The following is a 16313-nucleotide window of genomic DNA, read 5'->3' as shown; positions in this document are numbered from 1 at the left end:
CACGTGTTTCAATCGGTCAAAGAATATTGTTATGATAATCATATTTTGTATAAAATATTTAAGTCAAAACCGCCACTACATACTTAAGAAGAAAAGTATATGAGATACTTTTTAAACAGAGAGATTTTAATCTGATGAATTTGATATTTTCTCTAATCCGTTATCGCTCAGAATGGAATTTTAAAAACTCATTTTCAATTTAAATTCATGAATGAATTTGAATTACAAGTTATTTTATGAATCACTTAGTGGCAGAGGTCAGATATCTTGATGAAACATCAGAACGGGAGTGTTTAGTTAAAGACTCATCCACGATGCAGACATTCAGAATTTTTTAATCGTTGGGTGGGGTCACGACTCTTTGTAAAAGTATATGAACAAAAGTATTTTATCAGTTTCATTTTGTGAATATATACATTTATCAAATACTGCTTGAATATTAATTCTGTCTGGAATACTATTGACTGAGATGAAATTCCGTGTTGGTGAATGAAAATTAATTATATACGTGGATGTGCAGCGTCATGCGTGTCTCCCAGAATGACCGTAAAAGCATTTAGTGATTATATACAGGCTCTCCGCATTCCAAAGTTACGGTAAAATATGTAAAAATACAAGACCTAGCTGATTATGTGAAGAGATTTGAGGACTCTTGGAGGATAATTTCTACTTCTCGAGAGGTCTGTTAGGTACTACAGTCCATTGTCTGTGTTTGTACAAGTAAACCTCTCACTTTTTATTGTGTTTGATCAGTAAAACCCTGTGAAAGTTTGGGACTTTTAACTCGCTTTATGTACCTTAATTTATCTTTAAGTAATTTGAGTGGAAACTCCTACAAGTTTTGTTAGTTTAGATTTAACCCTATCAAGTAAGCCAAAGCTACCATAATTATACGTAATTATTGAATCGAACTAGTTTGATGTGGGGCTGAAAATGACACATAGATTTGACCAGGCTTTTAATTTTTACATTAACAATAGATTTTATTTTATTTTATTTTAATATTGTTAAGTATGAGGTTGATAACTATCTTCCATGATTTTCGATGAGGAAAAAATGGGGAGTTAACAGTTACTGTATTTTGATGGTTAACCCACTGTATGTTATATAAACAGATTTTCAGCGCATCGCTATACATTAGTCGATTTTATTGGGGGGGGGGGGGGAGGTCGCCTTAATTCCATTACTTTGTATTATTTATTAAAAAACACTTATCCCCTTTGTCCGTCTTTCTGTCTGTCCGCTGCATGTTTGTTTCATCCTCACAACGCCAGGGATCGTGTGTCCACTAGTGGCGCCTCATGACCACAAGTGGACCCAGGACCCCTGACGTTTTGATGATATTGGAGAAAGGCATCCGAAGGAGGACATTGAAAACTAAGATATAAAGCGGCGTATGCACTAACACGCTCGGTATAAAGTTGATATCTTTTTTTGTCCAAGATATTTATGACTTTGCTATAATTCAAAGTTTCTTTATCTATGGGCGACTTCCAATATTGTCATAAACGGCGAAACATTAAATTTATTTACATATGAGTGCGTCCTTTTATAGCATGCTCATCTTTCTTATCACTGGAATACCTACTTATACAGAACGGCACAAAAGTTAGTTCAAAACTCGTTATGATGCGTTGTTATGGTAAACATTTTTGCACTAATTGAAAACCTGGCGGGTTTCATATGTATTACATTCTCCTGAGATTTTTATCATTAAATTTTATTTAACGATGTGATGTCCATGGAGAAAAAAAACTAATTTCTTTTATCAAAAGTTGATTTCAATGGATTTTTAAACAATCAAAGAGGAAAATAAATTTAAAAACCTGAACTTTTAGTACTTGTAAATTTGCTGATGCATTGCATGATATACCGACTTTCGCAAACGTCTGTACACAGCCAACAAAATGGATAGTAAAACGTCCAAAATTCCTCGATGCCTGGAGGTAAAATACATCATACTCACTGGTATCTGGGTTAAAGTAAACAAAACTATTTTTCGTGCGAATGTCCAGTTTTAATTAATCACCATGACTCCTTTCACATTTTTCGGCCAGGTAAAAAACCACAGGTGTGTTGATGAGAAACGGATTGTACCTACGAGAGGAGGGGGACGCGAAAACTTGAAATATGATCTCCTAGAGTTAATTCGTGACAGGTATGTTTCATTTAATATCGCACCACTTTTAATACGACACTTGGTCTCAAGTTCTTGTGGCATAAATTGTTTCTTTTTATTAGGTTTGGGTTAAATTTTTTTTATGCGTAGATAAGGTTTCCCCCCAAGGAATTTTTTTTCTTGACTATGAAGGAAAAAAAGGACACTATATTGTTAACAATTTATAAATAAAACTCAGTACGTTGTATTACATTTAATTTGTACTCAACATCAGCAAAACTGTTTCCATATTTCAGATAATGACTACATATCTAGGTCTCACATGCGTTTCATATTGCGGTACACATTTCGTCTGATAAATGTCATTCGCTAGGAATCCGCATTCTTTTGATTTTCTCAGAAGCTTGTATATTTCTATGAGATTTTTTGTAACGCTGCAGCAAAGCGATGTGAAAAGAACTGTGCAGTGCCAAGATTTAGTGTATAGAAACATATGCAAATAGTAAACCTTATCATTTTTGCCTGACGAAAGTTGGATGACATTAATTATGCTTTTTTTTTAAGTAGAAGTGTAATCAAGTTAGTTAACATGTGTAGATTTTATGATAGGACGTACACCAGCTTTCTGTAAATGATATATAAGTAAAACACTTACTTATATTCCATTATTACTGCAAGGTAATGATAAATTTTAGGTAGGTACTGGGGAAATATGCAAGAGGAAAAAAACTCTATGGATAAAAGGAACAAAAAGAGATAAGCACTGCCTCTCTGTAGCATACACATTGTGGTTTAGCGATACACATAAATCTTTGGTATTACTGATATTGCAAAAACTGTTCAATCATTTGATAGGCGAGATATTGAAAAGAGAGGGGTAAAGAAGAACAGGCATGTCGGAAAAAAAAACAAGAAAGAAATGAATTTATAGTGTGAATGTTATTTATTAACTCGTTGCGACTCTATACCAAGACCCGCATGTGGAAACAGTATACATCATTCTTATAGTAAAGAATTTAAGTCTGTTTCAACCATCGTTTTGCTATTTTGACTGTTGTCAGGTGTAAGGTAAACGTCTTTTAAAGCAAGACAGGAAAACCCGATCTCGTGTACAAGGGTACTTTTACACCGAGTTTATTTGTATATGTATCAGATCTTAAAATGACATATCTCTAATACACGCACTGAAAAAAGAAGACGGTTTCATTAAATATAAAACTGCTATTGTATTAAGTGGTTGTCATGTGCCTTTACTGTTCACAATGGTGGGTCTTTGTTAGCAGCCGTGAAAGGATGCCCCTTCTTTTTCTAGCCGATGATATTATCTACTGCCCCCATCTAGGTACGCAGTGGTCCGTTAAAAATGAATTTACATACCTTAAATAGCTTCAACTTCACACACGAGGATTGAAAATTATTACTAAGTGGAGCTGGTTCCATTCATCTTTGACTTGGAAATGCCCCTCGGCCAGGTGACAAGTTGTAAGTTAATGCAGTTATATTACGTTAGAACATGGTTACTTTACAATCTGATGATCCTTCAATTAGGTGTGTAATCATCGATTTTATTTAAATTTGGACAGTTACGCAAGATTAACCTGCAGGTAATTTTGAGATACGACACCTTACTTAGGGCAACCAAATATAAAAATAACATGGTCATTTGTACCTGTAGATTTGTAATTCCAGATGAAGAATGTGTATTTATAGTAATTATGATAGTTATTATATTTTATTAGAAAACCTTGGCGAATGACTTTCAGAAAATGTGCATGTCCAGTAAGTAATCCAAGCATCTTTTTGTATAAGTAAAAAAAAAATCCTCTGCTGCACCCATATAGTTATATATTATAGCATTTTATTATATAAGAAATAATCGTGGAAAATTATCTCTTAAGCCATGCTTTTCTTAACATGAGCTTTGCTAATAAAATGAGAAAATGAGAAATTTGGTCCATTTATGCAGTTTTGCATTTATGGTTGCATTAGTGCGCAGTTTCTTAATTATACATTTAATTGTCATTTTGCATAAGTCACACGTAAGAGTATTCTTATCCAAGTAACAATTGTGAATTTTATTTCTTAGATATTGGTTGGACAGAGAAAAATATAGTGAAACGAATATATCTTCTAGAAGTGTGAATCCTATTTCTTTCAAAGGTAAAGTTTATAAAGTTAAATTCACAGTAACGATTGCTTAAAAAATCAAATTACTCTTTCTTTTTTCATAAATGTACTAATTCCGGGACAACGTTTTACAATTCAAAAACATCCCTTATAAGTTACAATTTTTAAATATTTCTTTTAAATTATACGTCATAACAATTATTTATGCATTCTTATTTCTGTACAAGGCTGTGCTTAAATATTTTACTTTAGAAACGTCGGAGAAATGTTGCACCTTTTTCCACCAATAATACGTTCAAAGTAAATTTGAAAGTTAATTTACTTCTTGGGAAAAAAGTTTGAAAATATAGAGTTTTATAATAACCAAAATTCAGGAAATGTCAAAAATTGCCCTCCCTCTTGACATGTAATACTTGTAAGTCGTCATATGATTTATTCATTAAAAGGTCAAACTAACGATAAACTTTTTTTGATATCCTGGGGTTAATTAATAAGGATGATAGTCAGGGGAGGGGCGAAAAATTGACCCCCACTGTATGTAGATAAATCCCCCGGTACATTATCATGTAAGAGTACAACATCAGTAAGATGAGCATAGTGGACAAATAAAATTTCAATATAAAGGAATTACATATCATGACAACATTGTGTGTGAAGTTTTATAAATAATTATGCTTTAGAATTTTGCAATGAAAAAATCGAAAGCATCTGCAGCTCCTAACCACATTTACATGTTCTATTTGCATACAAACCAGACATATGTAAGAAATTAGTTTAATCTTGAGAAATGAGAGTAGCCGTTTTGACTAATGCGTCTAGTTGACTTTTTAAATATGAAATGATAAATGTTTCGCAATAGTTCAAAAATAATAAAATAATTTATCTTATTACCACCACTCTATATATAAATTTATTGCGGACTGAGATTCCATCATCGAAATGAACCAGCATCTATCATAATATGTAAAAATACCAGATAGTAAGCTTAATACACACGTGTATCTTTAAAAGGCTAAGACTAAAATTTTCCCGTAACTAAGTGTAAAATTTATCTGCTAAATCATAGTTAAATCTTTTCATTTCAGCAACATTTTGACAATGTTTAGCAAAATTGTACATAAAGTATTTGTTATTTAGAAAGGATAAACGCCTCTCAGCTAATCTTGTATCTAAAATTTCTTAACTCGTGGTCATAGACCAAAACAAACGAGCAGGTAGTTCGCAGTACAAACAAAATTTTCATCTGTTGAGCAGAGGAAATATTTTACCTATACAATAGTGGCCACCATGTGAAAACTTTATTCATTAAGGCTACTTAATGACACAGCTTTGACACATTTTTATTGTTTTATAGGTTCATAATGGAATGTGTCCAGTAGATACTGACCGCTGGTCTAACAATGGACATCCATCATGCCAGCACTTGACAAGAAACGGACGAGCGAGCGCACCTTGCTCTCTGCTTCAGGCGTTTGAAAGCAGTCATAAAACATTCTAGGTACATGACAACTTTTAATAATTGTATTTGGTATTTCTAGCGTTAAAAAAATCCGAGCAATTGAATAGATGAGCAGAATAATACAAACCTAAGATATATTTATATTGTGGTTGATATTTCGAAGGTTACTGGTTTGGCATCTCCTATTTCAATTTATTTTAAATTTTCAAATAAACTTTAAAACTTTAGACGTTTGAATGCCATGTGGTAAGAAGACACCCACATTTTGTTGAAATATAATTAGTCTGTATAACATTAAATTTGAAAAACATTTAAAGATATCACCCCCCCCCCTTTCTTTTACAATACAGAAAGACAATTTTTAGCGTTTAAAGACTACTGAATAGAATTTCAGTTCACATGTAGCTCAGTAGTTGCATTTTTGAGATTTTACTTGTACAGTGTAGAGATCAATCCGTCTACTTCTCTTGTATTCATACCAGTCATGCATACCTTGATTACATTAGTAAAAATAGTATGTACACATCAAAATTAACTGTAGACAAAACGAAGCTGCCATTTGTTTTCTACATACATGTTTCCACAGCAGTGTTTAGTTGCTTCTATGGCCAATTCATAAATGAATTACCAATACATGAAAGTTTTATTTTAGACAGTAGTTAGATATACATATTGTGAGTGATGCATGGGTATATTACAACGAACAAAAAATGCACCCTTTGTAAATGAAAGACAGAGTTTAGATGTGCAATGATATGTCTCTATTGAAGATTTTAAGTTTGTCAATTTATGCACACCAGGAATGACACCATGAAATCAGAGTGATGTAATCCGTGTCCATGAAATAATTTCTGTTTTGTTGGACATATGTATTTATTCGCCAGCGTAATAATTTATAGGAGATCAACATGACCTAATTACGATTTATGTCTGCGCTTCGTGGTCCAACGTCACTTTTCCCTGTCATTCTCAGTACCAGGTTACAACAAAAGGAAGTCCATAAACATTAAGCAGACGACAGATTGACAGGACCTTAAGCCAATTAAGGACAATGAAACCAGCACCGATTTCCATTTTAAATATTATTGATTGACCAAAATTATGAGGATCTGATAGCCAATCTTTGCAGGAATCGTTCGTATTTGAAAATGTCATTTATGGAAATCCAAGGCATATTTCCGAAAATGTGTCGTTGATGGCTATATTAATTGCTTAAGCATAATTTAATCCACGATTACATCTCTTGCAAATTTAGCAGCAAACTAGAGCAAACTTCAAATCCACAGCAAACGAAAGCAAACTTTGATGACTCTTATTTGCTTATCAAGAATAAATGTGTTACAAATACATGGATTCTTCTACACTTTAAGACTTCTTGTCTATAAATCTCACATTCCTAGTTGTCATACAAATGTACAGTCGAAGTAACTTTCTCTTGCTATAATAAATTACAAATTGAAACAAGATCTATTGTTGTAACAAGGAGTTGACATGCATGACCGCCTGCTAGACAGGGTACATTAGGAGTTAGATATATAGATAGGGTCCTTCATGCCCCAGGGTGCGGCTCCACTATAAATATACTATGTTGCTGACCATGGTCAGTTGATTTTATGTACGAGCAAGTCGAGTCGCGGTTGTGTATGCTCCAGCGAGCGTCGTGTGGCAGATGGCTTTGTACTTACTATTTCCCTGTGGTGGACGGAGAAATATACTTGTTTCTATAGTTTTGCTATTACTTGGACTATATTATAATACTCTGGAACTAGATATTAAACCAATCCAATTCTTTGTAAGTAAGGGACGGGAATTCGATTTTTAACATAACTTTTATTTTCTTACGGTAAAATTAGTAAAATATTGAGATACTCGTATACTTATTTTCTGCGTTTTGTGCGAATTTTGGGAAGATTATTAATGATGTACATTTAAGGTGTAGATGGCTAAGTAAGTGGCAATTAATGATCAAAGTACAACTCTTGACAGGGCACGGTATTACAGATGTGATGTAGCTTTTTTATCTTGTTTGATCTTAAATTCATGTAAATATTCAGATAAAACACTAAGATAAAACATAATTTAACAACTAAACTTGTTTTTCATAAGCAACCGATGAAAAACAATAGGAGATATGTGTATTTATATAATGGGCTGTTCATCGTTCGGAGGCCATCAACACGTGTTTATCCTTATCTGAGTTGATGGAGATAAATGATTGTAACATGGCCCAGGGGCCATAAACTAAATAAATGGTCCATGCCACGGGAATGTCATTTGTAAAGACGCGCTCTGCCATACATTTGATCACGTGATAACATTTATCCCCCTAATGAGTAAGTATATCTCGATGGACATTTATCTATGTTTGTAAGCTGAACCAAAAGAAGTGAATTCAAACGTTTAAATTGCAGAGCGAGGCCGATTACTGGACAAGAGAACTTTGCCCTTTCAAAAATGTCATTTCGCTTAATGTCCTACAGACATTTTTATCAATCTGCCGACGAGACTTTTTCAGGTGTATCCAACACTTAATAACACATCGTCCGTGAAACCCATTATTACAGGGTAAACCTGACGCTAATTTTCCTTTCATGGCTTCAAACTCTTTTTCTAGGGTCTTCCCCAGGACAGCATGCGACCTATAATAAAAAGATTAACTTCTTTGCCAGGTGGATAGTTCTATACTGTTGCAGCCATTGATTCGATGAAGTCGGGAGTCCACACATGAGTACCAGTTTGTTGTCTTGGTCGTTAACCCTTGCAGTAAGAGTCAACAGTTGATGCGGAAGGTCTCGCTTGTCTCCATGGTAATATGGCATGAGACAGTGTGTCCTCCCTTGTCACGTGACTCACTATCAACGAAACTGAAGTGGTACACGCAGATATCAAGGGTTTTAAGTGTCACAACTTCTTTATTTTTTTGGAAATCGAATAGGTATGGCGACTGCTCTCAGGGTGGGAATACTGTCTACGTGATCAGATGTGAACATGAGACAGTGTGTCCTCCCTAAGGTTCAGGTCTAGCCGAATGCAGCACATTTTTGGATTTACTATTTGCAAAAAAAGAACTATTTTTTTTATTGCAGCTATGTTTATCTGCATAAATATGTACTTATATTTTTATTTCATTAAAATCTCTTAGATGAAACAGTTGTTCAGTGAACTTGATTTCACGTTTAGTTTTGTGAGTACTTTAACGGAAAGCTCCATTGTTTGTTGGATCTTGAAGGACACGTCTTGCGAAAATATCGATGAGGTTGGGACATAAGGCAAAAACCTTCAGATTTCAAAAGTAAAAAGATTGTGAAGAACAAATGAAAAATGTATACTATTACATATATATATATATATATAGAGAGAGAGAGAGAGAGAGTAAATGACTTCTGTCCAAATCGATTTGGAGAATTATTTTTATGAAGAGAGACTAGTAAATAGTTACATAAACAACTACATATCAAGTCGCTTTGGATTGAGTAATCTTAGTTTGCAGTCTCACATATCTCTAAATTCTTAAAACGGTATCAATTTTATTTATATTGACGAGGTAATATCATAGATCCTGAAATTATCATCTGCATTTTTGGACAACTATCTGTCAGAAAATGTTAAATATGGGGCATTGATCTGTATTTTGGATGTATATCCAGGACAGTAATTACAAAATGGTCATTAATGTGAATTTAAATACATTGATTTCGTATTTAGAACAATAGGTTTCTTTAATTCAAAAAGAAAAGGACTGCCAATTTTGACGTTTATATTCAATCAAGCATTTTAAAGAGAAGTTAATGTTAAAACTTCCATGCGTTTATTTTATAATCCGGGGATTAATTAGCCTACTGAACCCTTCACCTCTCTACAAATGTAGGGGAAATTCTGTAGATTAAAACTGCAGCGTCTAACATAACGATTTATATAACTTGGACAATTTTATGTAAATTTCCGATTGGAATCAATTGCGATGTAGTTTTTTTTTCAGCATTTTTCGTCATTTTAACTTACGCAAATTTTGTTCACAATGTTTGTGAATATCAGAATTCCGTTGTTGATATTTGTGGTAGTTTTGGCTTTGACGGGTGCTTTATGTGAGTATTCAGCTATAGATAATTTACCTACATCACATTAAAATATGATATCGATATGATTTATAACCTCATGCCAATGTTGTAACATTTTTCTTTCTTAATAAGATAAATAAATAATTAACATATTGTTATTTAATTTGCATTACGTGTGATTATTAAGTTTCAGAAAGAAATAATTATAGGTACTGCTTTAAGGAGGGGGTGGGCTTCTAATCGTACCCTCTGTATGTTAGATGAAATATATGGAGATAACGAACAGTATTCAAGCTCAAAAGTCCATTATACAATACAAAATAGGAGCAGAGCAAACACGGACCTCCAAACATCAGAGGTGGGATCAGGTGCCATGGAGGAGTGAGCATCCCCTGCCGACCGGTCACACCCGCCGTGTGCTCCTTGTCATGATCGGGAAATAACGGAAAAATCCGTCGACAATTCAGTGTGTAAATAATGGCCTAACAACCAGTATGAAAAACGTCAGTCAGCATTTGACTCAATGATAAATTGTGTTTGCTGACAAGGTCATTGTATCAACCATAGAACTTTCGAAATGATGACTTTAGACGAGACAGCTGATATTCTTGTTTCATCAACTTATTTGTCAATAATTTACCTCGTTTTAGAAATTGTACATACGTAGAGCATGCTCTTGCGTATCGAATCAACTGAGAGATATATACGCCGTATGCAGGTGATGAAGGTATATTGCTGCATAAGTAAGGGAAGTTGACGATTGAAAAGTTAAAGTCATCACGTTTATCATAAAGCTTGGTTGTTAGATTACCATTAACGTCTTTTTCAAGTAAAATATCCAAATATGAAACAGGTGTGTCAGACTCTGTGGTATCTTTTATCTCAAGTTCACCAGGATATATCGTATCGACATAAGAATGAAAATAGCCATTGTTAATTGACAATACGTCGTCGATATATCTAAATGTCGAGTTGAACGCCACAGCAAGTGTTTTCTTCTTTTCACGTACAAGATTTTGGACAAATTCTGCTTCATATGAATACAAAAAAAGGTCTGCTAATAACGGGGCGCAATTGGTATCCATAAGAATTCCAATAGATTGTTGGAAGACCTGGTCTCCAAAAACCACATAGATATTGTCAATCAGAAACTCAAGCATCTTTTTAATGTCAACTTCAGAGTACTTGTGTGTACAATCAGAATACGTTGAAATATAACCTGTTATATGTATTAATTTATAACGGGGAAAAACACAATGGATAGACTTTAAAAAATATTTTAAGGTAACCGTTCCTTCTGTATTTTAGATGAGCCTACAAACCTGTCTTGTACACCAATCAATTCCACGACTTTAATGTTTTCTTGGACAATTCCTGCCAATGGACTGTTCACTGTTAACGGATACCATCTAAACCTCGAAAGGATAGACAATATCAAAGTGGAAAACTTTCCAGTAAGAATATGATTTCCTTTAAAAAGTTGAATCACAACTTTTGATGAAGTGAATCAAAATTCCAAGTTATGTTGAATTGATTATTTTCTATCTTACATTGAAAATGGGATCATTAACTACAATTGCTAGTACAGTGGCAACTGTCTTATCCGACACCTGTGCTATCCGTTTCACTGTGAATTCCGACATTCATTTTCATTCCCAACTCTAATAATTCCCATGTTCTTCACACTGTGCAATCCGACATCCTGTCTATTCCAACACAAAATTTGTCGGACTAGACAGATTTCACTGTAATTAATTTCACATTCGAATAATAATCTTATATTCATTTCTGCATTTCTAGATCTAAAAATGTACCATTACATTTTTACTTATTTTCAGCAAGTGGATACAGGAAGTGTGTACGTCGAAAATTACACGTATTACAGTATAGGAAAGTACGCAGAGTATAGGCTAACAATGCACTCGTACACAGCCAGCGGTAACGATAATGATGTAACCACAGAATGCAGAACTCTTGAAGATGGTCAGTTAAATATTAAGTTTATTTTTATTTAAGAGTGTTCGAAAAGCATGCTGGAAAACCACTTATAAATGCAGAACAACTTTAAAAATTTAAAAATCATGAACAAATATATTGCATCTTATCTAGTATATAATTTTTGAAATAGAGAAAATAAAACAAATTGGGAAATACTGTAAATGGAGAGCGTAAATAATTTAAAATATATGTATATATGATCTTTAACTTTTTCAACGACAGCGCCTGATGGTGGACCGCCATCAGTAAACTCAACAAGAATGTCGTACACAGAAATAGCCGTAGTTTGGACGGAACCAGAGCGATACCATCATAATGGAATCTTGGTGGGTAAGTCTATCAATGAAATTTTGACGCAAAAACCAGGTTTGAAAGTTGCGAAATAGCGAAGGCCAAAAACTTTTTAAAAATTTTCTCTCTCTCACTCTTTTATTTTCTTTTTTCATCATATTTATCGCTGGTGACTTTGTGATTGACGATGAATAAAATATTTCTTAAATCAAAAGTAATGACTTAAAATAACAAAAGGGGTAAAATCGCGACGAAGACAAATGATATACCGATGTATATATGACACATCTGGTAATGTGAAGATTTCGAACAGTAATCATGCTCAAAGTCCATGCAAACAACTAGGATTGTGAGCAAAACACAGACCGCTGAAAACATCAGAGGTGGAATTAGGTGTCATGAAGGAGTCAGCATCCCATGTCGACCGGTCACATCTGCCGTGTGACCTTTGTCATGATCGGGTAAACGGAGAAATCCGTAGACAATTTAGTAAGAATATAATGGCTCAACATTTTATTTGAAAGACGTCAGTCAACATTCGACCTAATGACGATTGTATTTGCAATAAGGTCATATCGACCATAGACTTTGCGAAATGTTGACTTTGAACTTTATTGTTGATACCCTTGTATCATCAACTTATTTGTCAATAGCCTGCCTTATTAGAAATTGTTCATACGTAGAACACGCTATTGCATATCGAATCAACTGAGCCATAAATTCCATATGCATTTGATAATGTTACATGTATATTGCGTTAAAAAAAAAGGGCCGGGTTTAAGTCATAGAGTTGATCATAAAGTTTAGTTGTTAGTTTGTCATCAAAGTCTTCTTCGAGTAAACCATCCAAATATGAAATACACTACACGAAATTGATCTTGGATTTTATAGGTTACAAAATCATTTACCATGCATATCTTAGTCAATTTCCACAAGAGATTTTGGTTTCGAACTCTACCTTTTCTCATACCATCACCGGTTTGGAATATGACACGTGGTACGTCATCAGCGTTTTACCCTACACTGTAGTTGGGGACGGACCACGTACTTCATGTCCCGAGAAAACTATGGGTAAGAATCAACAAGTTTGTCTGTCGCAGATTCGTAATATACATGTAAATTATAATTAAGTACAAGAAACGTTTGTGTTGCAGCAAAATCTTCCCACTAAGTTCATTGTTGTATATTTCGTTTCAGGCCCAACAACCAAAGCGCCAGGCAAGTAGAAGAGTTTCTTTTATTATTTAGAAAACAAAAATATATGATAAACGCTTACCAATGAGAATTTTTTCTAGATATTTTTTTTATGACGGAGTTTTCATAGAATCTCTTTTATTTTGTATTTCAGATGAAGTAACGAAGTACTATTGCTATGAAGCGGTACCAGATGTTCTGGTTTTTTCCTGGGAGTCCATGCCGTGTACAGTGTACGTTGGTACAATAGCCGTGCTGTTTCTCCTGATGTTGATGTTCATGTGTGCGTGTTGTCTCAAGGGATGCTGTTCTGATAAAGGGTACGTGGTTGTTCTCAAAATTGGAAGAGGAAGTGAATTGATTATACTAAGTAAAAAAAAAATAAATAAAATCATTTCATTTTCATATCTTTTAAGTGTTTTTTTTAATATTGAACGACTATATAATTATGCTCAAAGTTTTCATTTTTTTTTTTTTATCTTCTTTGGCAGAAATGACACCCAGAATAACAACACTACAAATACACGTGATGTCGTGCATTTTAGAGAAAAGGTCAAAGTTGTCTATGCTATGAATAAATTTAAAAACAACAGAAAAGGGAAAGGCGGAGGAGGCGAAGATGGGCCAGATGATGACGATGGCACCGATTATAATGACAATGAAAGAGGAAAGAAATATGGAAGAGGAAACCCCAATGGCCCGGATGATGACGATGATAACCCAGATGATGATGGAAATGATTACGATGGAGGAAAAAGAAAAGGCCCGATGGGTATCCCAATGAGAAGAATGCCCGGAAGAGGAAGTAATAACAATTTCCAGGACGACGAGGAGGATCCCTATGGGGACCCGGATCACAGAGGAAATTCAGGGAGAGAAAATCCACGAGGTAATCTTTTCAAGGGAACAGGAAAGGCTGCTGCAACAATAGCAGCTTTAAAAGCTCGTGCAAAGAAAAATAATAATACAGTGACACCTATGAACTTCGATGACGAAGGTTACTGTGAAGAAGAAGACGATGATGATAATAAGGGAAATGTGACGGCACGTGATATTTGGCTTGCCAATAAACATCCGGGCAAGAATTCAAACCCAGACTTTAAGAAGAATAACCCCCGGGTACCTCCCGCGGCACCTCCAGTATTGGACAAAAGGTTCAATAGGAATGTTTCTGGGGTTGATCTTTATTTAGATGATGATGATGATAACGATGACAATTTCAGGCATCCGCCACCTGCGCCTCGATTTCAGGTGGGTGACGATGCCTCCGTAGATATGCCGTATGACGGACCAGGAGGTGGAAAAGGCGGGTATCCATTCGGTGCTGATGGCGATGATGCTGCGTTTTTTTAGTTTGTGTTTCAGCTACTAGTATATTTGTATGTTTTCACCCATCATTTCAAGTTGGACAGATGAATGTAGAATGTCATGAGATCAAATAGCTGTAGATCTGTAGCTCATATGGTCTAAAAATGGGATGGACGACCAGAGAGCTGAGTTTCATGCAGTCGAAAGAGTGTATACATCAAGATATCGAAGTTCGAGATAATGAAGTTCAGTTGTGTTTATAGCGCACAACAACACAAATGAACTGGACACGTCTCCGTATTTAAAGCTGCCATTTCAAAATTTCATTTTCTGTGCTACTAGCATAACAAAACATTTCTACAACTGGTTCAAAGCCATCCTGGGCATGAATCTTAGACCGTCAAACATATTTTCAGACAAGATGTGCGGCTAGATAATGCGTATAACAAATTGTCAAGCAGGGAAATCCACTACTATCAATATTAGAACAAGATGATTTATTTAAGTGCTTTTAAAATTTATTACATGAACCTGGATATCCGTTTTGATAAAAATACAAAATAATTGTTGTTTGAATTCCAAAAAGATGTACATGTATAAAAAAGAAGGTTTTTTTAATACTGTAATCTCATGGTCCCAGTAACATTATAAAGAAGTTCACTAGTCTTTATACATGAAGTTTTATCAAATTCAAACATGGAAAATGATTGTGATTGTTGGACTTACAATATCAGTATGCATACATGTATATCAGTGCAGCAGTTTACAAATCGGATTAAAAAGATTAATAATCTGGGGCTTTGGTGAAGTCTTCAGTTAATGATTTTTACTGAAGCTCATATCAATAGGAGATGTTTGGTAACGCTGTATAGCTCACCTGAGCTTAAAGCTCAAGTAAACTTTTCTGATCACATTTTGTCTGTTGTCCGCCTGTAAACTTTTCAAATTTTCAGCTTCTTTTCTAGAACCAAAGCAGATTAAATTTTGTTTAAATGAAGGGCCACGCTGTCTTTCAAGGGGAGATATTTAAGAATTTATTTAGTGAAAATTTTGTGGCATCTTTATAAAATCTTCTCAAGAGCTACTGCGCCAGAAAAATTGAAACTTATGTGAAACCTTCATTATAAGTGTAGATTCAAGTTTGTTCGAATCATGATCAGTAGGGTAGGTGGGGCAAAATAGTGAATCAAAGTTTTACATAGGAAAGTAGAGGGAAAAAAATCTTCGCAAGAACAGCGATGTTATGATTAGTCAATATTGATATGGAAACATCCTCAGGTAACTTGTAGATTCAAGTTTGTTCAAATTATGACCCTCCTTTGGAAGTGTGGGGCCACAATGGGGGATCACAATTTTACATAGGAATACATATAATAGAAAAAAAAATTGCTGATGAAGAACAGCAGGGCTATATTGACTTGGGTGAGCGTTGTGGCCCATGGGCCTCTTGTTTAACTTTGTTATAACTTATTACATAATACATTAAAAACTTAAGTTTACTTAATAAAAAAATAAGAATTCATATTAGGTGTTATAGCTGTTTATCAAATTGATGTTTACATATATGCACTATACAGTCAGACGAACAGACAGACAGACAAGATTCCATGGAGTCTCTATCTTTATGGAATGGTCAGCCGATTGGTGTATCATTGCAAATCGATATGGCAGAGTAATATCTAATTAATTACAGATGAAAAAATGCAAATTTACAAGACAGTTGACTAACCTTTGGATTTTATAGGGAAACTTTCTTTCA

General features: G+C 34.4%; 1 protein-coding gene across 1 annotated transcript; it reads left to right on the top strand.

The window, feature by feature from the left end:
* Positions 1-11046: 11046 nt before the first annotated feature.
* Positions 11047-15130, top strand: LOC133206349 (uncharacterized; the record flags this gene model as incomplete). Its single annotated transcript, XM_061342301.1, has 7 exons — positions 11047-11217; positions 11602-11746; positions 11984-12091; positions 12944-13123; positions 13250-13270; positions 13401-13566; positions 13738-15130. Coding segments are annotated over 7 exons (1653 nt in total), but the record flags the coding sequence as incomplete, so codon positions are not given.
* Between the last annotated feature and the right edge of the window lie 1183 nt (positions 15131-16313).

Source organism: Saccostrea echinata, unplaced genomic scaffold (genome assembly GCF_033153115.1).
Source record: "Saccostrea echinata isolate AGI-Se365-2 ecotype Australia unplaced genomic scaffold, CSIRO_AGI_Sech_v1 ptg000054l, whole genome shotgun sequence".
NCBI classification, from domain to species: domain Eukaryota; kingdom Metazoa; phylum Mollusca; class Bivalvia; order Ostreida; family Ostreidae; genus Saccostrea; species Saccostrea echinata.
Note: the sequence above shows the minus strand (reverse complement) of the source record. Positions and strands in the feature narration are given on the sequence as shown.